The sequence below is a fragment of the Lynx canadensis genome, chromosome C2 (genome assembly GCF_007474595.2).
Source record: "Lynx canadensis isolate LIC74 chromosome C2, mLynCan4.pri.v2, whole genome shotgun sequence".
Taxonomy (NCBI): Eukaryota; Metazoa; Chordata; class Mammalia; order Carnivora; family Felidae; genus Lynx; species Lynx canadensis.
Window position 1 is genome coordinate 110,845,176 of NC_044311.2, and position 24,199 is coordinate 110,869,374.

Sequence of the window (24,199 nt, forward strand, 5' to 3'; positions counted from 1 at the left end):
ATGCCTTCCCTTTATTTATTTCATTCTCTATAGCCCCTATGGTTATAGTAATTTATTTTTTTAGTTCATTTTCTTCCTTGGCAGTTAAAGGGAAGAATTATTCCCCATACTATTTTCAAGCTTTCCTGAGCCAGTCTCATTCGAGAAAGGAGGTGCTATGTATGGGAGAACTGAGCTGCTACATCCTTATATATTTATGTATAGTCAAAATACATCAGCGGTTTTTATACAGTTTCTACTTGCCAGAAAGCAGTGCTTGAATATTTGAAACTGTGTGCTGTTATATTTAGTGTCCTGGTTTTTGAATGTTCTTTTGCAGGCAACATGTCATAATGTAGTCATCCATTTCCATGATTGTTATCAAGTTACACTGTGAAGTTTGCAGTGTATCAGGTTACATTGCTGAAGTGATCATCAAAGGCACAACTGCTTGGTGTTTAACCAAGGGTCTGAAAATATGTATTATTTGAGGGCAGATCATCATTATTTCTTATTCTAAAAAGTTATGTAGCTTATATCATGAAAACTATTTTTAAAATATACTATTGTTGATGTAAAAAATATATGAGGAGGATGGGCGCCTGGGTGGCTCAGTCCATTAAGCCTCCAATTCTCTCATTCTCTCAGGTCATGATCTAACAGTTGGTGAGTTTGAGCCCTACAATGGGCTCCGAGCTGGCAGCACGGAGCCTGCTTGGAGAAGTCTCTCTCTTCCTCTCTTTCTGCCTCCCCATCACTCACAAACGCGTACTCTCTCTTTCTCAATATAAATAAATTTTAAAAATGTATGTATATGAGGGTGGAAAAGGTTTGCCTACAAAAATATTGGTTAGATAAATATCTAGTTACTTTGGCATCAAGCATCATTAAGTTCTGCAGGATTTGGGCTACTGGTGGGTTTCATAATAGTCAAAGTCATTAGATGCTGGAATAGGTTTTTATAAGACAATACATCATCTCTTCCACAGAGAACTTTAAGCATGGCATTCATTCTCATCTGCCAGAGATGGAATCTGTCTAGCTTTGCCTCCAGTAGTATTATTAATTTTATGGCCTCTCAAGGTCTTGTTGATCCCTGAGCAGCTATTATTCTAAAACAGATTGCACATCCTATTTGTTAAAATTTGCCATATGTAAAAGAAAAAAAAAAACTTTATCAGTTTAGTTCATCAGTGTGTTATACTTCAGAAAAGGCTTCCTCCAAGTCATTAATTACAATTTCACCGAAACTAAGGGTAATGTCTCAGCACTTTCTTTTAATCTGAGTCTACAAGCCTCCCCATAAGAAATGCCTCAGAAAAGAACTGAAGGAATTAGAGAATCTTTTGAGCTCACTTCTAAGAGGGGCAAAATTGTGCATGTACAATAATGGTGTAGACCACCAAACATTTAAAGGAAACTGTGACAAAATATGACAGTTAGGAAAAGAAATTGGAAAGTCTGAGTCAATAAACAATGGGTGGTCTTCAGACTATTATAAATAAAAATTTTAATGAAGCTCCAGAACAATATTTTCTGAGGATCAAATGCCATATAATGTTAGTATGAATATAGTCTTTCTGGAAAGAAATATATCAAGATGTATTAAGAAGATTTTTAAAAAATATTTATATTCTTTGATCCAGAAATTTCTCTTCTTAGTATTATAGGTATATAAACAGGTACAACAAAAGATATTTGTTCATCATAACATTATTTAAAATAGCAAAAATATGGAAACATCTTAAACGTATGACAATTGAAGACCATGCTAATAAATTATGATATATTCATATAACAGAATTCTGTGCAATCATAAAAAAGCGAGGGATTTAATGACACAGAAAATTTCTCAAAATATTTGTCAACTTGACTGGGCCATGTTACCCAGATGTTTGGTCAAACATTATCCTGGATATTTTTGTGAGGGTGTTTTTGGATGAGATTTACATTTTTTAAGTGTAAATTGTTATTTATTTATTTATGGCAAATAAAATTTCAAAAAAATTTTGAATATAGTTGACACACAATGGTACGTTAGTTTCAGGTGTACAACATAGTGATTCCACATCTCCATATATTATATTACGCTCACCACAAGTGTAGCTATGTCTGCTACCATACAACATCATTACAATATCATCGACTATGTTCCCTATGCTGTGTATGCTGTGCCTTTTATTCCCATGCTTTCTTCACTCCATAACCAGAAGCCTGTATCTCCCATTCCTCTTCATCCATTTGCCCATCCCTCTGGCAACTATCACTTTGGTCTCTTTATTTATAGGTCTAATTCTTTTTTTGTTTGTTTATTCATTTGTTTTATTTTGTAGATTCCACATATAATTGAAATCATATGTTAATTGTCTTTCTCAATCTGATTTATTTCACTTAACATAAGACCCCTAGATCCATCCATGTTTGTTGCAAATGGCAAGATCTCTGGATGAGATTTATATTTCAGCTGGTGGACTTTGAGTAAAGCAGATTGCCATCCATACTGCAGGTGAGCCTCATTTAATCAAATAAGCCTAAATAGAAAATAAGGTTGACCTACCCCCAAAACAGGGAATTCTACCAACAGACTGCCTTTGTACTTCAACTGCAATATTGCTTACCCATGAGTCTCTAGCCTGCTGGCCCACTCTGCAAATTTTGGACTTGCCAGCCTCCATATCATGTGAGCCAATTCTTTAAAATAAATCTCTCTCTCAATCTCTCTCTCTCTCTCCATAACACACACACACACACACACACACACACACACACACACACACACACATCCTATTGGTTTTGTTTCTCTGGAGAACCCTAATATATACAATTCATTAGTATGATCTCAAATATCAACTATGAATCATGAATTTCAGATAATTTTTATTTGTTCTTTATACTTATTTCTATTCTTCAAGTGATTATGCATCACTTTTGTAATCATGAAAAGATGCTATTTTAAAATTTTTTAATGTTTATTTATTTTTGAGAGAGAGAGAGAGAGAGAGAGAGAGAGCACAAGCAGGGGAGGGGCACAGAGAGAGGGAGACACAGACTCTGAAGCAGGTTCCAGGCTCTGAGCTGTCAGCACAGAGCCTGATGCAGGGCTCTAACTCACGAACTGTGAGATCATGACCTGAGCCAAAGTCAGAGGCTTGACAACTGAGCCACCCAGGTGCCCTGAAAGATGTTATTTTAAAACAACTCATGCATGTCATACTTAATGGGGAAAGACTGAAAGCTTCCCCCCTGAGATAAGGAAAAAGGCAAGAATTCCCACTCTCACCACTTTTATTCAACACAGCGCTAGAAGTTCTATCCAGTTCAATAACGGAAGAAAAATGGAAGTGGGGTGAGGGAAGGCATACAGATTTTAAAGAAAGAAATTAAATTGTCTCTATTTGTGATAATGATTGTCTCTATATAAAATTCCAAGGGATATACAAAAAACACTCCTAGAACCTAGAAGTGAGTTTCAGCAATGTTACAAGATACAGACTCAATACAAAGAAAAATTAACTGCATTTTCTACATACTGAAAATGAACACACAGAAATAAAATTAAAATTATAATACCATTTACAATTGCTCCAAAGAGAGTGAAATACCTAGATACAAATCTAACAAAACATGTACAGACACTGTATGCTGAAAAGGACAAAAAGCTGATAAAAAGAAATCAAAGAAGATGAAATAAATAGAAAGGCTTACTCATGAATTAGAAGAGTCAACAGAGTAAAGATGTCATTTCTCCCCATACTGACCTCTAGGTTTAATATAAATGCCTATCAAGGTGTTTGTAGACATAGAAAAGCTTACTCTAAAATTTATAGAAATTCAAAGGACATGAAATAGTTAAAAACAGTTCTGAAAATGAAGAATAAAGTAGGAAAATCATGCTATACAATGTGAAGGCTTACTGTATAGCTACAACAATAAAGAATGTTCTGTTGATAGAGAAAGACACACATGGACCAATGGAACAGAACAGAGAATCCAGGAACAGATATAAATATATATATTTAAACTAGATTTTGCAAAAGTGCAAAAGCACTTTTGGCAGAGTGGGGGTGGGGAGTAAGGAACAATCTATTCAACAAATGGTGCTGGGACAATTGGACATTCACATTTTAAAAACTGAATCTTCCAGCAGCCATCTGGCAGTGCACACACGTGTGTTTGCCCTGTTTAAAAAAATAAAAAAAGTAAAAACAAAGTAAAAAATGAATCTCGACCTATGTCTCACACCTTATACAAAAATTAACTCACAATGGATCACAGAATTAAATATAAGTTGTGATGTTATAAAGCTTCTAGGGAACAAAATGGAGACAATATTTGAGATCAAGAACTAGGTAAAGAGGGGTGCCTGGCTGGCTCAGTTGGTGGAACATGTAACTCCTGATCTCAGGGTTGTAGGTTTGGGTGTAGATATTACTTAAAAATAAAATCTTGGGGCACCTGGGTGGATCAGTGGGTTGGGTGTCCAACTCTTGATTTTGGCTAGGGTTGTCATCTCACAGTTTGTGGGATCAAGCCCTACATCAGGCTCTGCACTGACAGTACAGAGTCTACTTGGGATTCTCTCTTCTCTCTCTGCCTCTCTCCTACTCACACACACTCTCTCTTAAAATAAATAAATAAATTTTTTAAAAATCTTTAAAAATAAAATTTTTAAAAATAAAAAATAACAAAGCAAAGAGTTCTTAGATTTGACACTAGACATATAATTCATAAAAGGAAAAACTGATTAGCTAGATCCCATCATATTAAGAACTTTTGCTCTGTAAATCACCCTGTTAAGAAAATGAAAAGAAAAGCTAAAGACTGGGAGAAAATATTTGCAAACAATGTATCCAACAAGGACTAGTTTCTAGAATATGTAAATAACGGTCAAAATTCAACATTAAAAGAACAAAAGAGCAAAAGACATGAAAGACACTTCATTGAAAAAGACATATAGATAGCAAATAAGCACAAGGAAAGGTGTCGGCATCATTACCCATCAGGTAAATGCAAATTAAAGACAAAATCAGTTATCACTCTAAACACCTATCAGAATGGATAAAATTTATTAAGACTAGTGTAAACACCAAATGCTGGAGATGCAGCAGAGAAGCTAACTCATTCTTGCCTTGCTGGTAGGACTTAAAAGTGGTACAGTCACTTTGGAAAACAGTTTGCTAGTTCATTTTAAAACTAAAAGTGTGGGGCTCCTGGGTGGCTCAGTTGTTTAAGTGTCTGACTCTTGATTTCAGCTCAGGTCATGATCTTACGGTTTGTGAAATCGAGCCCCAAATTGGAATCTGTGCTGACAGTGAGGAGCCTGCTTGGGATTCTCTGTCTCCCTATCTCTGCCCTTCCTCGACTCATGGCATGCACATGCATGCTCTCTCTTTCTCTCTCTCAAAATAAATCAGTATTGGGTATAATGCACTATTGGGTATTTACCCTTGAGTAATTAAAACCTATGTTCATGCTAAAACCTACACGTGAATGAATATACAGATTTGATATACACAATTTAGATTGCCCTCAAGAGAATTATGCTGAGTGAAAAGTCTGAAAAGAATTCATACTATATAATTTTATTTATACAACATTCTTGAAATAACACAATCATAGAGATGAAGAACAGATTAGTGATTGCCAAGGGTTAAGGATTGGGAGCAGGGGGTTGTGGCTATAAAAGTTTAGCATGAGAAAAACTTTGTGATGATGGAACAGTTCTGTATTTTGATTGCAATGGTAGTTACATGAAACATGTGTGAAAACTGCACAGAATTTTAACACACACATACAAGTGCATGTATGGCTAATGAAATCTGAATAAATTTTGTAGATTCCTGGTTTGATATTGTCCTATACTTATGCAAGTTGTCAATACTGGAAGAAGTGGCATGAAGGGTACATGGGACCTCCGTGTGCATTTATTTGCAACTTTCTGCGAATCCATAATTATTTCATAATAAAAGTAAAAAGAAAAATGAGTAATACTAAGAAAAAGAAACTTCTCTAAATGGGTAGCTACAAGATCAAAATGCTGTTGAGCTAGAGGTATTCAGGGATGACAATAATGAAGACAGCATAGGTTTTCAATCTCTCTGAATCCCCACATAAAAAAGCCAGTAGAACAATTGTAGAGGAACATATCCATAGACAACTCTACAGCAAATATTGATGACAAAATGGGCTCCGCCCCCAAGTGGACAGTGTGAGTCAAACCACCAAAAGCTAAGACCTGGGACAGCTGTCCAAGCAGGAGGAAAAAGAAGGAAGCAACAGGGCATCTGCCAGACCTGAGAACAGGAGAACCACAAAATAGCCAATAGTTTGGCAAACATAAGGGACCAGTTTAAGAATAGTGCTAATCTTTCATCCACCAGCATTGCTAAATTATTTTATTATTTCTAGTAAATTATACTTTTGGGGGGGTTCTATGGAGACAACCAAATTGTTCATAGATAATGAAAAGTTACTTCTTCCTTTCCAATCTCCTTTTATTTCTTTTTTTGTCTTATTATTTTGTCTAACACCTTCAGTACTGTGTAATAGAACCTGAAATCCCTGACTGATTCTTGACTTAAAAAAGAGAAAAGTACTAACATTTCATTGTTAGGTATGATAATTTGTTTAGACTTCCAGATGATCTTTATAAAGCTTCCATAATAAAAATGTTTTTATAATTGTGTCATGGGCAATTATGGCAAGATAGTAACATTGGTTAAATCTTAGTAGAAGATGGTGGTAGAGTAAAAATAATTGCAACTTTTTTGCTACTTCTCCTATGGAAAGTTGGAGTCTAATTCACCTCCCCATGAATCTGTGCTGGCCCTAGTAACATGTCTGACCCATAAAATGTGGCAGAACAAGGCTTTACAAAGCTATGCAGCTTCGTCCTAGGGCTCTTGGGACATTCTCTCTAGGAACCCTGAGATGGCCCCGACTGCCATGCTGGAAAGGCCACAAGAAGGTGTCCCCCTGAGTAATCTGAAATGCATCCAGTCTTCAAGCCATTTTCACCAAGGTGTCAGGCACTGAGTGAAGCTTTCTGGAACCCTCCAGATCAGGCCATCTGCCAGGAGTATAAACCATTGACACCAACAGGAGAGTCAATCAAGCCTTGCCCAAACTCCTGAGCAATAAAACTTTAAGATATAATAAAATGGTTGTTCAAAGCCACTAAGTTGCTTTAAGCCACTGCTACTTGGGATAGGTTGTTAAGCAGCAATAGGTAACCAGAACATAGACACAGAAACTATCTTTCATGGTTTTACATTTTTTCATAATTTAGCAAAATTGAGTCTCCTCCTCATTGCTGGATTTGAAGCTAGTTTCCACTGGCTTGGAAAAACAACAAAAGGTAAAGATAGGGGAAGTATAGCCTAGAGGTCCTCAGGTTCAATGCTAGATCAAGGCTAAGATCAAGTTTGTATAACCAAGGTTCCTAGTCTAATAGGAATGAATTAGAAAATGGTACCCTTTTTTTGGTGGATATTCCACTGCAGGCTGATCACTTAGTGATGGACAGTATCTTCATGCAATTCAGAAAAAGGAGCACCTTTCTCCAGGCAGACACAGCCTGATACCAGACTGAGGAACAAAATGCAGGCTGGACCTTAGCCCCCACTTGATCCAGCCTTCTTGTGTAGGGCACAATTCATGTAACCTATATATAATATCTTTATAAGTATAGGCAAGGCAACATTTCCACATGTGCAAATGACACAAATTCTTGTGGGTGGTGATGAACTAAACTGATGAGGATAGAAAGATCTTAACAAATCTGTGAGTGGGCAGAAAGGTAGCAAATGCGTGCATCAAGTATATGCATGCACAATCAGTCACAGCTAAGGAGAGGGAGCTAGGGTTAAGGATAAATGCAGAGGTTCCTTCTGACAGCAAAAAGAGCAGCTACTTGATTGAATCATAAAGTGACATTCCCCCTGAGAACAAAGAAGTACCACCCACTTAACGGATGCTTTGATGGAAGTTGAATAAGGCGGAATCCATCAGGAGAAAAATTAGAGAAAAATTAACAGCATGAGGGCTCAGAGGAAACATGGACTTCTATATATCATAAGTAGGGTATGAAGGACAAACCAGTCAGGTCCCAATGGAAGCAGCTTCAGTGGTGCAGATGGTAACAATGACTACAGCATGCTTGGACTGGAAACCAGTAGACAGGATGATGGTGGATGGTGGGGAAGCAGACTATTTCTGGTGATGGCAGCAGTGACAGCATGAGCTGGTCTCTTAGCTGATACCTGTGGTTGGACAGCAATGGTGGCATTAGATTATTAATTTTGGCAACAGTAATGGAAATGAAGCAGCAGTCAGGGAATTGTTCAACAAACCCTTCACCAACTCTTTATTCAGCACTGACCACGTTTCAGGTATCATGTTGGGTGGATAAAATAAGTATGTTAACAAACAATTATTATGTGCTCAGCCACGTAATAGATGTAGGAGCACAAAATGACCAGAACATTATTTCCACCCCTCAAGGACTCAGAATTGAATATGGGTAGCACATGAGAACAAATAATTATGGCAATGTAGGAGTTGTGAGGGGGAAATATATATTGTTGTGCAGGTCCAATGCAGGAAGAGAAAGCATATCCCTTTGCTCTGACATATAGCATTACAGGAGACATTGTGTTATGCACTGTATAAGATAAAAGATGAATCAGATATACCTTCTGATCTAGGATGATTATAGTCTAATAGATGAGGCAGGACAAGTATAATTCTATAAAACAAGGTAAAAAGAGTTCTGTTTTAAGAAAGTTCCAGAGAAGTATTTTGGGAGTTTAAAGGAAGGCTCATATATAGTAGATATACTATATATACTATTAAAATAGACTGTTTTAAGTAATTGAAAATTCTATTCTATCCTAAATGTCATTTTTTTTTCCTTTTTTGATACCCTTAAATATCATTTCCTTAAAACAGTATCTATTGAGTGCTGACTATATGCTTTGGCCTGAATGTTCATGTCTCCCCTGCATATACCAAATTCTTAGGTTGAATTCTTAACCCTAATGTGATGGTATTTGGAGATGGAGCCTTTGGGAGATAATTAGAATTAAATGATATCATGAAGGTGGGTGGGGCCCTGGTCCTATGCAATTAGTGCCTTTCTAAGAAGAGGCACTAAAGAACTTGTGCACATAAGCACTCACTCTCACACACTCTCTCTCTCTCTCCCTCAGTTACCACAAAAAAAAAAGAGAGGTCATGTGAGGACATGCCAGGAATAGAGCTTTCACTAGAAACCAAATTGGCCAGAACCTTGATCTTGGACTTCCCTACTTCCAGAACTGTGAAAAATAAATTTCTGCTGTCCAAGCCACCCAGTCTATAGTATTTGGTTATAGCAGCCCTAGGAGACTAATACAGATTTTGGCACAGTGAGGCACTATTCCCCCAAAACTCATGTCCTCACAGGTAAAATACATTCATTTCATCTCAATAGCCCCCAACTACTCATTCCAGCATATACTCTAAAAGCTAAAGTCCAAAGTCTTGTTTCAACATCATACAAATCAAACATGGATGACAGAAAAAAACTGAGTGAGACTTATGATTTATCCTGAGGCAAAATTCCTGTCCAGCTGTGAACCTGTGAAACCACACGTTAATTCCTTCTGAAATACAATGATGTGACAGATTATAGACATTTCCATTCCAAAAAGGAGAAATATGAAAGAAGGGTTGAGGGGTCCCAAAAAAGTTCAAAATTTAGTAAGGCAAATTCCATTAGATCTTAAGGCTCAAGAATAATTTTCTTTGTTTCCATACTCTGCCCTCCAGGCCCAATTGGGTGGCAGGGTCACCTCAGTGAGGGAGGGGTACAGCCCAGTCCATGCAGCTTTCTACAAGGGTGACTGCCTCTGAGGCACCTGGTGGGCCCACCCTTTGAAATAGAGGAGGAACCAGCCCTGCCCTCTGACTCTGTAGTGGGAATGGCAGTCTTCATTTTTGAACAGCCTCTGGGGTCATTGTTCCCTTTTGAAAGATAAGGCATGCTTATAGCAGAGTAGCTCTATGGTCCCATATGGTCATATATCACAAAAGTCCAATAGCCTTCCTTCATTCTGCCGTTCCCCCTTCATTTTGGTCCTCTTTAGTCCCAGCTGGCAGTGTTTCTTCTGGTATTACTCCTGGCTCTGCTGAGATGGCTGATGAAGCTCATGAGTTGTACTCAAGATCTATCAAACAGTTGTTCAGCCATACCATTAGTGTTTCTTTGAGAACAAGCTTTCTCATCTTTTGCAATATGGATAGGCTAAGAATTTTCCAACCTCCAGTTTTTAGTTCCTTTTTGCTTAACAGTTTCTTCTTTGGTACATCTCTCTCCTCTTCCATTTTACTGAAAGCAATAGGAGGGACCCAGACCACAGCTTCCATATCCAATTTTATCACTCATAAGTTCTACCTTCTACAAAACACTAGGACACAATTCAGCCAAGTTCTTTGGCACTTTATAACAAAGATCATTTTCCTCCAGTTTCTAGTAACCTGTTCCTCATTTACTCTGAGACCTCACTGAAAGAGCCTTTAACATCTATATTTCTACCAACATTCTGTTCATGATTATTTATGTATTTCAGTAAGAAAATGGATGCTTGGTCTCCATCTCTCACTTTTTTCTTTCTGAGCCCTCAACAGAATTGCCTTAAATGTCTTTGTCTACCAATAGTTCCTTCACAGAAATCTTGGCTTTTTCTAGCACATAACTGAAAACTCTCTCAGCCTCCACCCATCACAACTCCAAAGCCACATCCACATTTTTAGATATTTCTCACAGCAGCACTCCACTCCTAGTACCAAAATTTGTATCACTTAGCATGCTCCAGAGAAACAATCTATTGGATATATATGTTTATAAAGATATTTGTTATAAGGAAGGGACTCATGCAATTATGGAAGCTGAGAAGTCTCAAGATCTGTAGTTGAGAGACACGCAAGAAAGCTGATGGTGCAAATTGCAGTCTGAAAGCTGGCAAATTCAAGACCCAAGAGCCAATGCTTCAGTTAATTCCAAAGGCAGGAAAAACAAAACAAAACAAAACAAAACAAAAAAAAACCAAAAACAAAACAAAACAAAACAAAACAATGTCCCAGCTACAGGCAGTCAAGCAGTGGAACCTCCCTCTTACTGAGGGAAGATCAGCTTTTTTATTCCTTTCAAGCCTTCAAATGATTAGGGCCACTCACATTAGGAAGAGCAATCTGCTTTACCTAAATGTTAATCTCATCCAAAAACAGCCTCACAGACACACCCAGAATAATATATGGCCAAATATCTGGGCACCGTGTGGACTAGTTGACCAGATAAAATTAACCCTTACACTATCTTCTGGGCTCTGGAGTACAAGATGAACAAACTTTTTGTAGAGTTTATGTCCTATGAGGGGTCACATAAATAAATAATTTCAAATACTGCCAAGTGCTATGAGTGTTGACCAATAAAATAGATGAAGTGTATGGAAGGAGGTGGGGGTGGGCAGGCATTTAACCTTATAGGAAGTAGAGAAGGTCTAAAAGTTTCTGAGCTCAAGAATGAAATTGGAGTTATGCTTTGGAAAGAGTAATCTAGTCGCTAGGTGCAGAGTAACACATAGAAGAGAGGTTCTGGAAGCTGGGACCCTAATACAGCATTCAGAAAAGATAAAATAGAGAAAAGAGGGTCTGTGGACTCACTGGAAGGCTTGAACACCAATCAAGCAGCTATCTACCAATTCTACAAATAATAAAGTCTTTCAGGTAGCAATGACAATTAAGGGCATAGAATTATACAATTTTAAAGCTATGAGGAGCCTTAGAAATGATCTAATCTGGGGCACCTGCGTGGCTCAGTCAGTTAAGCGACCGACTCTTGATAATGGCTCAGACTGTGCTCTCACTGTCTTGAGATCCAGCTGCTTAGAGCCCCAGATAGGGGTCCCCACGGGCTGAATGCGGAACCGGCTTAGGATTCTCTCTCTTCCTCTCTCTCTGCCCCTCCCCCACTCATGCTTTCTCTCTCAAAAATAATAAACATTTTAAAAAAAGAAATCATCGAATCCACTGGTCACATCGGTGCTCTCACTCTCTCTCTCTCTCTCTCACACACACACACACACACCTCAGTAGTATTAAAATCTAGAATGAGAACTCGGGTCTTGCGACACCTGGCTGGCTCAGGCAGTAGAGGATGCAACTCTTGATGTCACAATCACGGGTTCAAGCCCCATGTTGGGTATAGAGCCTACCTAAAACAAAACAAAACTCAGGTCTTTTGCATCCCAGTCCATTAGATGTTCTACCTCATTCAACTGACTCCTAAGATACAGACCAGAGAAGAGATAAAGAAATCTTCTATTGAGTTCCATGAATCTAGCAAGAGAAAGAAAATGTCTGTGTTCACATACACAAAACTTCAGTTTTCTTAGAAACAATTTTACTTCTCTCCTTTCAAATTTTAGAAATAGAAAATTAAGCAGTGAATGTCTGCTATTTTGCAACAAACAAGATACGAAGAAGACCTTAAATATTATCTAGTTAAATCTTTCATATAAAGGTGTGAGAGGTGTGTTTTCGCTATTTCACAGCTTAGAAATTTATGCATCAGGTCAATAAGGTCATAGAACTAGTGACATGCAGTTCTATATTATAATCAATTAGGAAATGATAGAGAAAATGGGAAAAAAGATGAATAGGCTAGGGAATGAAAATGTTATGTTTAACAAATCACAAAAGAAACAAGAACAAATTCATTTACTGATGACAACCTTAAAAATCAAACCAACAAAAGCAGCCCTTTAGATAAATATTAAAGTGTTTCAAGAAACTCTAACACTGATGTCTTTGGAAAGGGGACCTGGGTGGCTGGGGACAGGGAGATTTTTCACAGTAAAACTTTTATAACTTGTATTGCAACCATAACAATGTTACCTATTCTGATAAATAAGTAACAGCTAAAAATAAAAACCTTCAAATGACTTAGTTCCTGCCAATAGTAATTACTAGCATTCTACAATCCCCGGAGGCTGCTGAAAAATGGAAATTTCAAGAAAGAAAAATCCTAATTCTATTCTGAAGAGGCAAGGGTGAAATTACATTAAGGGTCAGAAGACTTTCCTTTGAGGTTTGGGAATCAAGAAGGAAGAGGACTACCTACCCCAACCACTATTTGATCAACTCAATTCTATTGCTATTATTTTTAAAATTTTTTAACGTTTATTTATTTTTGTGACAGAGACAGAGCATGAATGGGGAGGGTCAGAGAGAGAGGGAGACACAGAATCCAAAGCAGGCTCCAGGCTCTGAGCTGTCAGCACAGAGCCCCACGCGGGGCTCCAACTCAGGGACCGTGAGATCCTGACCTAAGCCGAAGTCGGATGCCCAACTGACTGAGCCACCCAGGCGCCCCAATTGCTATTATTTTTAGCTCATCTTTTAGTCTGTTACTAAGGAATCCCTTTACCTGAAAGCAATTTACTAACTGGAATCTACATGAAGCGGGAGAAAAGCAATGATCCTGAAACATTCAAATCAGCCCATTCTAATTTAATCCGTCTATTTTGGTGCCACTTACTACATTGTATTTCAATCTTTATGTAGCTCTACTGTGATGTTGAAAATTCTGTTGTGCCCCAAAGCAAAATGATCATTTCTAAATTTTTATTATAAGGGTTTGCAGACCAGTGTATTTGAAATAGGGAGTCATAGCTCTGAATTGACTCTCTAGTAATACCTGCCTTTTCCAATTGAAAATACTATGACTTCCGAAAAATTCCTTGCAAGGGAAATGCTTGTATTTTAAGATGTCTGGTCCAGAGCACGGGGAAAGGACTTGACAAAGCTATTCGATATATGAAAGCTATGGATTGACATTTCGGTTTAGGAATGAAGCAAGAAATCTGAGACAGCTAGTGCAAAACACCCAAGGCAGCGGGCGGATCAAAGCACTGCGGGGGGCGCGGGTGCTCCCGGGATCGCGATGTGGGCTGGTGTGTCAGGAGAAATCCAGCACAAGGCACAAATATGTACTGGAAAGCCGCTAGTAGGTGGGAACTCTAGGTCTTCGCATTTCTACCCACTCAGTTCCCGTACATCATCATCGCTTTCGTAACTGGTGCAGACGGTGAACCATAGGGACTCAAGCCGTTTTGGCCGAAGCAAATTTAGATTTACCCGTTTCCCCCAACTCTGATTTCTGCTATCTGCCCCCAATCTAAATGCCTCCAAACTAAAATCTGGCCATAGTAGAAATAAAAGAATCAGTGACACAACAGGCTACCTATAGCTTTGAGCTCTTCTTTCATACACCTTTACAAGTCCTTCTAATCCACTGGCTTCACAGACATGAAGACATAAAACCAAGCTACAGGACCTGAGAATCTAAGAAGCGCCTACGTGGCTGAAACGGGAAAACGAGGCCCAAATTCTACCAATAAATTGGGCTATTTGGGCTACGCCCCGCCCACTGCTCCTGCCAGCCAATAACATTCACAACTCTTCAGCCACTCCCGCCCATTCGTAGGGCTGCTGCAAATCCTCCACTGACCGCCTGCGCACTGTAGATCCGACTTATATGCGCCCCTCCTCCGCTTCTCAAGATAAGAGGACCCTCTGAAGACGGAGAGGACGACACTGGCTACCACTGGAGGCCGAAAACTCCAGAAGCTAGTGTCACAAACAGCGAGGGGGCTTAAAGAAAGAGAAGGAGCCACTTACGACGACTCTCTCCCGCCCTGTTCCCCCTAACCCGGAAGTAATTCTCCCCTATTTCCGTTCCCGCCTACGGTTAAGACGGGAGGAGAAGGACGGTAGGGTCTGGCCCGGCATGCCCTGGGCTTCCGGTGACCTCTGGCCCTTTTCTGTCGTCCGCTCTTGCTTCCCAGCGTGCTCGCTCGCTCGCTCATTGCCTCCCTTCCCTCCTTCTGGTCTTCCTTCGCACGCTATCTGGTGACTGAGGCGCCCGCGACCAGCAGTGAGGCGGTGGCGGAGGACACTCAGTCATGGCCGCCTCTAAGCCTGTGGAGGCGGCGGTGGTCGCAGCCGCTGCGCCTAGCTCCGGGAGTGGGGTGGGCGGCGGCGGTGCGACTGCAGGCCCCGGCACTGGGGGCCTGCCGCGATGGCAGCTGGCGCTGGCAGTCGGGGCTCCCCTGCTGCTAGGTGCAGGTGCCATGTACCTGTGGAGCAGGCAGCGGCGGCGCCGGGAGGCTGGGGGCCGAGGAGACGCCGGCGGTTTAAAGCGCAACAGCGAGCGGAAGACCCCGGAGGGAAGGGCCAGTCCGGCCCCGGGCAGCGGACATCCCGACGGCTCCGGTGCTCACCTGGAAATGGTGAGAAGTAGCCCTGGGCCGTGGAGGTGGAACCCAGCGGGTGCAGCCTTTTCTTGACGAGTTGTGCAGGTCAGGGGGCTTCCCGTCAGACGAAAGCTGCCTGGAAGCACATGAGGTTAGGGACGCACATTTCTGGATGCTTTTGTAGGGATTGGAATAGCCCGAGGGCACAGGTTAGCGGCCTTCTTTGACAGTTTCCTTTTAGTTTCAGAAAAATACATATGTGGGGTTTTTTTTGTTGTTGTTTTTTGTTTTTTCTGAGTGACACAGCATTTATCTCTGGTGTTTTGGGTACGGGGGATATTTGCAAATGTGATGATTGTGTTTAACTAGTGAGGGAAGCCAGATTCCATGAATGATTAGTACATTGTGGTTGATAGGAATTGTGATTTCCAAGGCCTAGAATTTGATAGATAATAACCTTTAATAATGAGCCACCCCGTTATTTGAAGTCTTAGGGTATGGGATGGGTAAATACAGTGACTGTTGGTTGGCAAAGCGAAATGGTGTTGAGTAGCATTTGCTTTTTTATCTATGGGAATGAGTTTTTAAACTTTCTGGGTAGAAGCATCTTAAATTCGTTTTTAAATTTTACCTGAAAAATTACCAGACCAAGCCTGGCCTGCGTGATAAAGGTTCTTTGATGTCAGGCCACGCATCAGAGTATCTGCTGAACTACTTTGTATGGTTTTGTTGAACAGACTGTTAAATCCTTTTGGTATCTGACAGCTGTGGGCAATTGACCTGGCTACATTTAACAATACTGGGATAGGGTGGGGTGGAGGATTTTATCTGCCTCTCGGATTGTACAGTGGTAATTCCAGAGTAAATCAGAGTTCATTGAAACCTTTGATCAAAAAACTCCCAGTTAAATACATTTGCAAGTCATTTCCACCTTACATTATTCAGGTTAAAGACATGGTTTTGCTAAGTAGTCAAATAAGCTTTAAAGGAAGTTTTATGTGGGAGTGAACTACCATAACTTCATGCCTAATATATGTCAGACATTGTGCTAGGCCATGAAGAGAGCCAGAGACAGTCTTTGCAATGGCAGAGTAAAACATTGCCCCCTCACCCCAGCTTTTTTTTTTTTTTTTTTTAATGTAGAAAAATGCAGTGTAGTAAGCTGGAAGAACCTATGGACTGTGAGAACTAGGAAATGTGCACTCTATGGTGGGCTCTCCAGCATAGTCACCTTGGGAAAGTCATTTGATCACTCTGATCTTAGTGTCATCCCATACAATAAGAGAATTAAAATACTCTCTTTCAGTCTCATTTTTTCCAGCCCTGAAAATTGGTGATTCTGAATGCTAATGACAAATCTGAAATTCTCTGGTCATTTTTATTTCATTTGTTAGTTTAACTTTAATCACGGAAGAATAATGAATGAATGAGAAATATATAAAAGCTTTTAGTTCTATAATCACTAAAAAAAAAATAATTCTTACACATGAAACTTTTTGACATTTTTTTGTAGTTTCAAAAACTTCTCTGTCTCACTCATTCGGTGTTTGAATTTAGTACACCATTGGTATAGAATTTAGCAAACTGTCTTACAGATTTTAGATTTTCTTGAGTCCATTTTTAGTTTTTCAGCATTGCCTGGGATAACAGGGTGATGATTTTTAAATTTTTGGAGTGTTTTGTCGTTTTATCAGAATAATTTTTTATTAACTCACTGCTGCTAAAAATTAGATTTTAAGATTGACTTCTTTGTGTAACTTGAACTGCTCTAAAATGATTTATTATTTTTGACCTTAAACTGAGCAAAACACACATATGGTTGTTCACCTTGTGGAATTTGTGGGCTTATATTCTTGCTTTGAATTACTAAATGATTCTTCACTAAAGCAACAGTAGGAATGTCTTTTCCATTTTTGTAAAGGAAATTTGTGTTTTTACTGATGGACCAATAAATACTGAAAGACTATTTTTTGTCTTTTTTATAGTCTGGTCCTTAGAATTATTATTAGATTTATCTAAATATAACTGACCACTAGTTATAATTTATTTATTATCTGTGGTTGGAGAAATTGCTTTATATTTGAATAGCACCTTTCAGTTGGCAACCTTAGTGGGTTTTGTAAATAAGGAAGTCATTTGTTTCAACTGATGGAAAAACTGGCAGAATCCTGATGCTGTGTTCTTTCTCCACCTGAGCAATAGCTATAATTTTTAAGGGAATGAAGGAATGGACAAATACTGTCTATTCAAGGTTCAGTGAATAAAAGAGAAAATCATTGTTTTTTGTCTGTTGGCCTATGTTTGCCTTAATGTAAAATGAACTAATAAAACTGGCTGGCTTGAGATTTTTGTGTACAATGTAGACTGTATCCAGTTATCTTTTTTTCTGGAATAAACACCGGAAAGTAAAAGCAGAAATTCATATTTCTGTTTAATTAATGGGGATTTTAGGATTTCACTAAAGAAAGGCATCTAATTACAGTTGATAGCATCTGACATTGAAATACTTCAAGTATTAAATCATGTTCCATTTGGGGGCACTGGAAAACCTACCACAAGGTGCTGTTTTGCTTCAGTAATGTTTTTAAAAAGACTTGAAGAATTACAGATTTCCAAAGTTGGATAGATTCTTTGAAGATCATCTTATCCATATGGCTTCTCAATCTCTGAGTCTCTGAGGTATCACAAGGGACTACCACACCCACATATATACCAAGTATGGTATTCTGGCTGCACAGATGTCTTAGGTATTTTTTTTTTTTTCAAACAGAATTTTTTGAAAGGTGCATTTATTTAAAACTTTGATTGGCTATAGTAGCGTTCTATCCTGTTGTTTTTTAATTTGATAAAAAAAATAGCTACTCTGGTGTTCAAGCTTTTTTAATGTTACACAGTAGTTATCCCACATGAAATGGTTAGAAACCACTAATCTAAGTCAGCCCTCTAGAATGGGAAAGGAGAAATGTACTTAAGCATTTTAATTAGGAGAGCAAAGACTGAGTGACCTGGTGTTTTCAGTCATCTTTGAAATGAAGTAATTCTCTCCCCTCAAATGATCTGTTTCTAGTCATTTTTTAAAAATCAGGGTCACTGGGGCACCTGGGTGGCTCAGTTAAGCATCTGACTCTTAGTATTGGCTCAGGTGACGACTGAGCCATGGTTTATGGGATCAAGCCCCACATCAGGCTCTGTGCTGACAGCACGGAGTCTGCTTGGGATTCTCTCTCTCCCTCTCTCTGCTCCTCCCCCACTTGTTCACTCTCAAAATAAATAAACTTTAAAGAAAAACCAGGGTCACCAGTGACATTTCTATGTAACTAAGTACAGTGAACATCTTTCAGTCTTTATCTTAACTTGATCCTTGGCAGTATTTTACATTGTCTTCTCTTAATTTCATAACTTTTCCTGTGGCTTCTGACACATTGTATTCTGATTTCCTTTGCCTTTTAAAAAATTCTTGATACCTCCCTTGCTGATTGTTCTTGGTCTCCTTTCCAGGCTCTTTTCTCTACCTCTTCCTTTTGGTGACCTTCATGGTTCTATCATAAGCACTCTCTTACTTTCCACACCTTCACTGGATGCTTGCTTGCTGTGCAGGAACTTATCACGTATACTGATAACTTCCTAATTTCTTGTGTATAGCCTACACCTCTCAAGAGGCCCAAATTTAAGGGGGAATTCTCACTTCATTACCTTACAGGTATTTCACATCCAGACTCCTTCCTGTTTTTCTTGAGAATACCAACTAATGTGCCTCATCAGACTACTTTCCTAAGCCAGAGACTTGGATATCATCCTTAACTTTTAACTATTGGCATATTCTCGACATCTAATCCAGAAAAACATCCAGAAGAGTTTTAAGCCTGACTGCTACATTCCCACGGCCATTATTTCTCAACTGAATAACTGCTACTCTCATTGTCTTCCTTGAATCCATTTGTCACTACCAGAATAAAATCCTGACAGTTATGTGCTTAAAATCATTAAGTGGTGTTCTGTTCATTGCCCAACAGATAAAATTCAAATTCATCATCATTTAAGATCCTCCATGATCTTGATCCTGTTTACCTCTTCAACTTTATCTCTTGACATTTCCTCTTATTTCTTGGCTTTGGATATTCTGTGAACACTGCCTAATACTCTACCTTCTCATCCTTCAAGTCACAACATGTAGATCATTTAACCTTTTCTGAACCCTTTACCTGGGCATAGGTTATGTGATTACATAACACTGAACTTTTCCCTTCCATAGCACTTACCACGTAGTACTAGAGTTGCTTATTCATATCTTTCCTACTATACTCTTGAATATGTGAAGGCTGGGACTGGCTCTATCTCACTATTCTCAGAACCTAATAAATGCCTTGTACAAAGCAGGTGTTGAGTCAGTGTACCAATGAAGCTTCATTCTTTGACGTGTGTGTGTGTGTGTGTGTCCACATCTCCACAAGTTGAATATTTTTTCAGAATTCAGCTTTTCATTTTTATTCCACCAGTCAACCTAGAACTTGGTGTAACAGTCTTAAACCTTACTTAGACATTATTTTTATAAATCACTTGATTTTGTATGAACTACAACCATAATCCTGCAGAACCTGCATTCTTACAAATGAATTCTTAGGTAAAGAGTGTTCTGTATTATGATTCAGTGGGTGGGGTTGGTTGTAGATTTTGGAAATATTGGGATATATATAATACGGGAAAGGACTTATTATCTCAGGTGTTATTCATATAATAGGTTTTATTCATATAAAAGTAATATTTGGTTGATAAAAGTATTTTTAAAAGACTTTCTCATGCTATAAGTTTTCCACAGTTGATTGCTACTTCTGTTAAGCTGGGATTCGAATTTTTAAATATGCTTTTGGAATTTGGTAAATTTAAGAGAATGAAGCCATTGAAAAGAAACAGTGTTAAACCACTTTGTCTATATTTTGATATATGTAAATGTGTATTATGGTGATACCCATTTTATTTTCTTACACATAGATTACCTGATTCCAGCTCATTTCCTTTCACAGTAACTATATGTGATTATCAGAATAATATTTTGTAAATATTTGCTGAGCATTTACAGTGAGTCCTTATTGCCAAATGTCTATCATTGAAAGCTTTCTATAATGTAGTCAATGTTACCATTGCAGGACTTGTTTTAAAGGACCCTTTCTGGTCTGAATTGTGTGTGTGTGTGTGTGTGTGTGTGTGTGTGTGTGTGTGTGTGGTTTTTCCTCCTTGGAGTATTTTCCTGGCTGTTCTTTATTAGTCATTTTTGTTCCAGAGCACATTCCTGTAAGTAACCTTCACTGACTATCAAATCTCCATTACTTTTTTTTCAACTTTGTATTCTACTAAATTTACTGGCATTATACCTTAATATCTGTTCCTTTGGTCTTTAAAATTTTTTTTTTCAACGTTTATTTATTTTTTGGGACAGAGAGAGACAGAGCATGAACGGGGGAGGGGCAGAGAGAGAGGGAGACACAGAATCGGAAACAGGCTCCAGGCTCTGAGCCAACAGCCCAGAGCCCGACGCGGGGTTCGAACTCACAGACCGCGAGATCGTGACCTGGCTGAAGTCGGACGCTTAACCGACTGCGCCACCCAGGCGCCCCCCTTTGGTCTTTAAATGTTACTTGTTTTTTTCCAGAGTAGATTAGCCTCTGCAAAAGGTACAGGGTAGATTTGTAGGTTTTGCCTCTTGTTTGACAAGTTCTAGCACAGTGCTTATGGAGAGGAGACCTACATATTTACTGTGTTTTTCATTGTTTCCTTTTAGATTTATTACCTGAGTTACTTGTTTTTAATTCTTGTGTCTTACCCAAATACTTTTGGATATGTGTGTGTATATTTATATGTAGTTGCTACTTTGATTCTAATAATTTTCTGGTTATTAGTTACACAGTTTACTAATTACCGAATCACATTTTCCCGATGTGAATTGGGGTTTCGGGTTTTTTAATCAGTGGTGATTCTTTAGAGAAGCTGCCAATCTACTTGTTTCTTGACCTGCCTCTGGTGTTCCTTCAGGGTAAAGACTATCCTGTTGATTGTGGAGTCATATCAAATGTGCTTTTTATTAAAATGAATTCAGTTATATTTCCTTGGCATAAAGAAAGAAAAAGATCTAATTGTGCTGATGACTCTCTTTGTCTTTTCATTTAAAGACCTTTTGCCCTAAAGTTAGTAGTTAGCAAGATAGGATATCTGAATCTGTTTTGTTTCAGTTCCAGAGTGTGAATCTGGATGTGATTGTAATAATATTCTTCATAAAACGTGGATGACAATCCATGCAGTACAGAAGTAAAGTTTAGGCAACCTGGAGTGGAATTGCTAGAGTTTGAATCCTGCCTTGAGCAAGTTACTCAGACTGTCTGGCCTTCAGTTGCTCTTTATGTAAAATGAGGATAGTAATAGCACCTACCATGCATCTCCAGTGTGGTGCTCTGCTAAAGATTTGTCAAAAGTAATTTTGACAGTTGATTTTTTTAAATGTTTATTTATTTTTCACAGAGACACAGTGAGCAGGGGAGGGGCAGAGAGAGGGAGACAGAGGATCTGAAGCAGGCTCTTTGCTGACAGCAGAGAGCCCGATGTGGGGCTCGAAGTCAAGAACCACAAGATCGTGACCTGAGCCAAGTCCAGTGCTTAAGGGACTGAGCCACCCAGGTGCCCTTTTTACTTAATGCATTAACTTCAGGATTCCTTGTGAGATTTGGCTTCAAATATTTATTGAATTCATTTAGCAGAATCACATGGAATCATGGAGTTAACTCTGCTGAACCGTTATTCATTATGAAAGAGATGGAACTTACCCAAATCATGCATGGGGGGAAAAAAACTAAGTTTTCTAGTAGACCATTTTAAATCATACTTTATGTGACATACTAGGCAGATGTCAACATCTTTTTCATAGTTCTTCTGTATTCTAAGCAGTATTGATGAAGTTTGAATTTACACTCATGTATGAAAATTGAGTATGTGGCTGAAGTGGAGTAACGAAAGTTTGGAGTCTTGTGTGTAGGTCTTGGTGGTGGGAAGTTACTGGAAGGTTTTGAGCAAGGAATGACATGATACAATTTACTTGTTAAAAAGAATTTTCAGAGCAATTAGAAAATAATTTGTTGTAATAAATGCAGAGAGAGCTGCATTTTCACATAACTTCAGTGTAAAATACTATGGAATGTTCAGAACCTGAAAACGACTACCCAAACCAAAAGTGATTTCCAGTAACATAAATGGCTTTTAAATGTCTTTTAAACATAAATGGTTTTTAAATGACTTTTAAACCACCTGAGTACTTTTAGATATGCAAACAAACCGTATGAAATAAACTGGCATTTCAGGATGTTCCCATTATGTTTTAGATCAGTATGTCTGCATCTCATTTATCAAATATGCTTTCAAAATTGTCTTTGAGCTTGTTTTCTAACTCCAATCTTTAATTATGAAAGTTCTTATTATAACTCAAGAATGTAGACTGGTGGCGGCAGGTGGGGATTACTGAAAAGCAGTGTGAAGGATTCTTGTAGGATGGAATTAAAATCCCTCATAAAGAATTGTTCGTCATGTGTTCTCTAATACAAACTTTTTTGTCCAGTGCATTCATTTTAATTTCTGCCTGGTTTTGGCCTCAAAGCTTGTGAAAATAAGGTCTAGTTCCTGATGTAGGGGAAGGCTGGCATTGTGTTAACCAGCTTTTTGTCCTACATTTCATCAGTGGGCCAAAATGATTAGTTTTTCTGTACTGTCCTTGCTGTAATGCCATTCTTTCTCTGCATTTTTATTTTTTTTATTAAAAAAATATTTTAATGTTTATTTATTTTTGAGAGAGAAAGAGAGCACAAGCAGGGGAGGGGGAGAGAGAGAGGGAGACTAAGAATCTGAAGCAGGCTCCAGGCCCTGAGCTGTCAGTACAGAGCCCCTGTGCAGGGCTTGAACTCACAAGCTGCGAGATCATGACCTGAGCTGAAGTCGGACGCTTAACCCACCCAGGCCCCCCGTCTGCATTTTTATTAAGGAAGGGAAATAGTTGGACAGAAAGTAATGAGGCAGACAGTGGGCTTGGGGTGATAGGGATGTTAACCAAGGTTGTGCTCTCCAGAAATGTGGTTTGGTTTGCTTTCTGGAGTGGCAGTGGAAGCAACTGAAAAAAATTTGCACTTGGTGATTTGCCTATGTAATTTGATCCTTTTCCACACAGTGTCATTCAGACCATTGTTTTTTTTATAGTATAATAAGGAAAAGACGTTAATCAGATTCTAATTTTGGCCTTAGGAGTTAAAAGATTTTTTTTTTTTTTTTTAAGACTTTTCAAGCCCAACATGAGGCTTGAACTCAACAACGCCAAGATCAAGAGTCGCATGCTCTACTAACTGAGCCAGCCAGGTGCCCTGGAGTTAAAGAATTTTTAATAACTTTTAAAAGGAGTTATTATAAAACAACTAATGGAGGAAAATAGCTAATTGAAAGATTCACTTGGTTGGTTTTAAGTTGATTTAGACTTTGCTGGATAAAAATAAGTATCCATCCTCTAAGTAGAGAAAGGAAAGCCTTGTGTACTCATCTCTCCAGATATGTCTGTTCTTTTAACTTGTTAGCCCTTGCTATAACTGCCTCCTCTTGTATTCTGTATGATATTATTTAGCCTTAAACTTCTAGTAGACAGGAAGGAGTTCATTACCTGTTTCTGCGGAGACAAGGTCATTACTCTGTCCAGAAGATGTTTTTATCTAATCTATAAATCTTTATTAAAAATACTGAATAAGGGCACGTGGGTGGCTTAGTCAATTGAGTGTCCGACTTCTGATTTCAGCTCAGGTCATGATCCCAGGGTCGAATCAGGCTCCATGCATGGAGCCTGTGTAAGATTCTCCCTCTCTCCCTCTGCCCCTCTCCCCAGCTCATGCTCTCGCTTGCTCTCTCTC

At 38.7% G+C, this 24,199-nt stretch overlaps 2 protein-coding genes across 2 annotated transcripts in view; one reads left to right on the plus strand and one right to left on the minus strand.

Moving 5' to 3' along the window:
* The window catches only part of LNP1 (leukemia NUP98 fusion partner 1), a 38,793-nt gene extending 24,057 nt beyond the window's left edge, over positions 1-14,736 (minus strand). Inside the window, exons 1-2 of the mRNA XM_030328928.1 lie at positions 14,701-14,736; positions 8,077-8,240 (exon numbers count right to left, since the gene is read on the minus strand). The gene's annotated coding sequence lies outside the window, so the exon portion shown is untranslated. The remainder of the gene's footprint in view (positions 1-8,076; positions 8,241-14,700) is intronic.
* The window catches only part of TOMM70 (translocase of outer mitochondrial membrane 70), a 34,669-nt gene continuing 25,070 nt past the window's right edge, over positions 14,601-24,199 (plus strand). Inside the window, exon 1 of the mRNA XM_030328925.1 lies at positions 14,601-15,311. Within this exon, the coding sequence (XP_030184785.1) occupies positions 14,985-15,311 (327 nt within the window). The 5' untranslated portion in view covers positions 14,601-14,984. The remainder of the gene's footprint in view (positions 15,312-24,199) is intronic.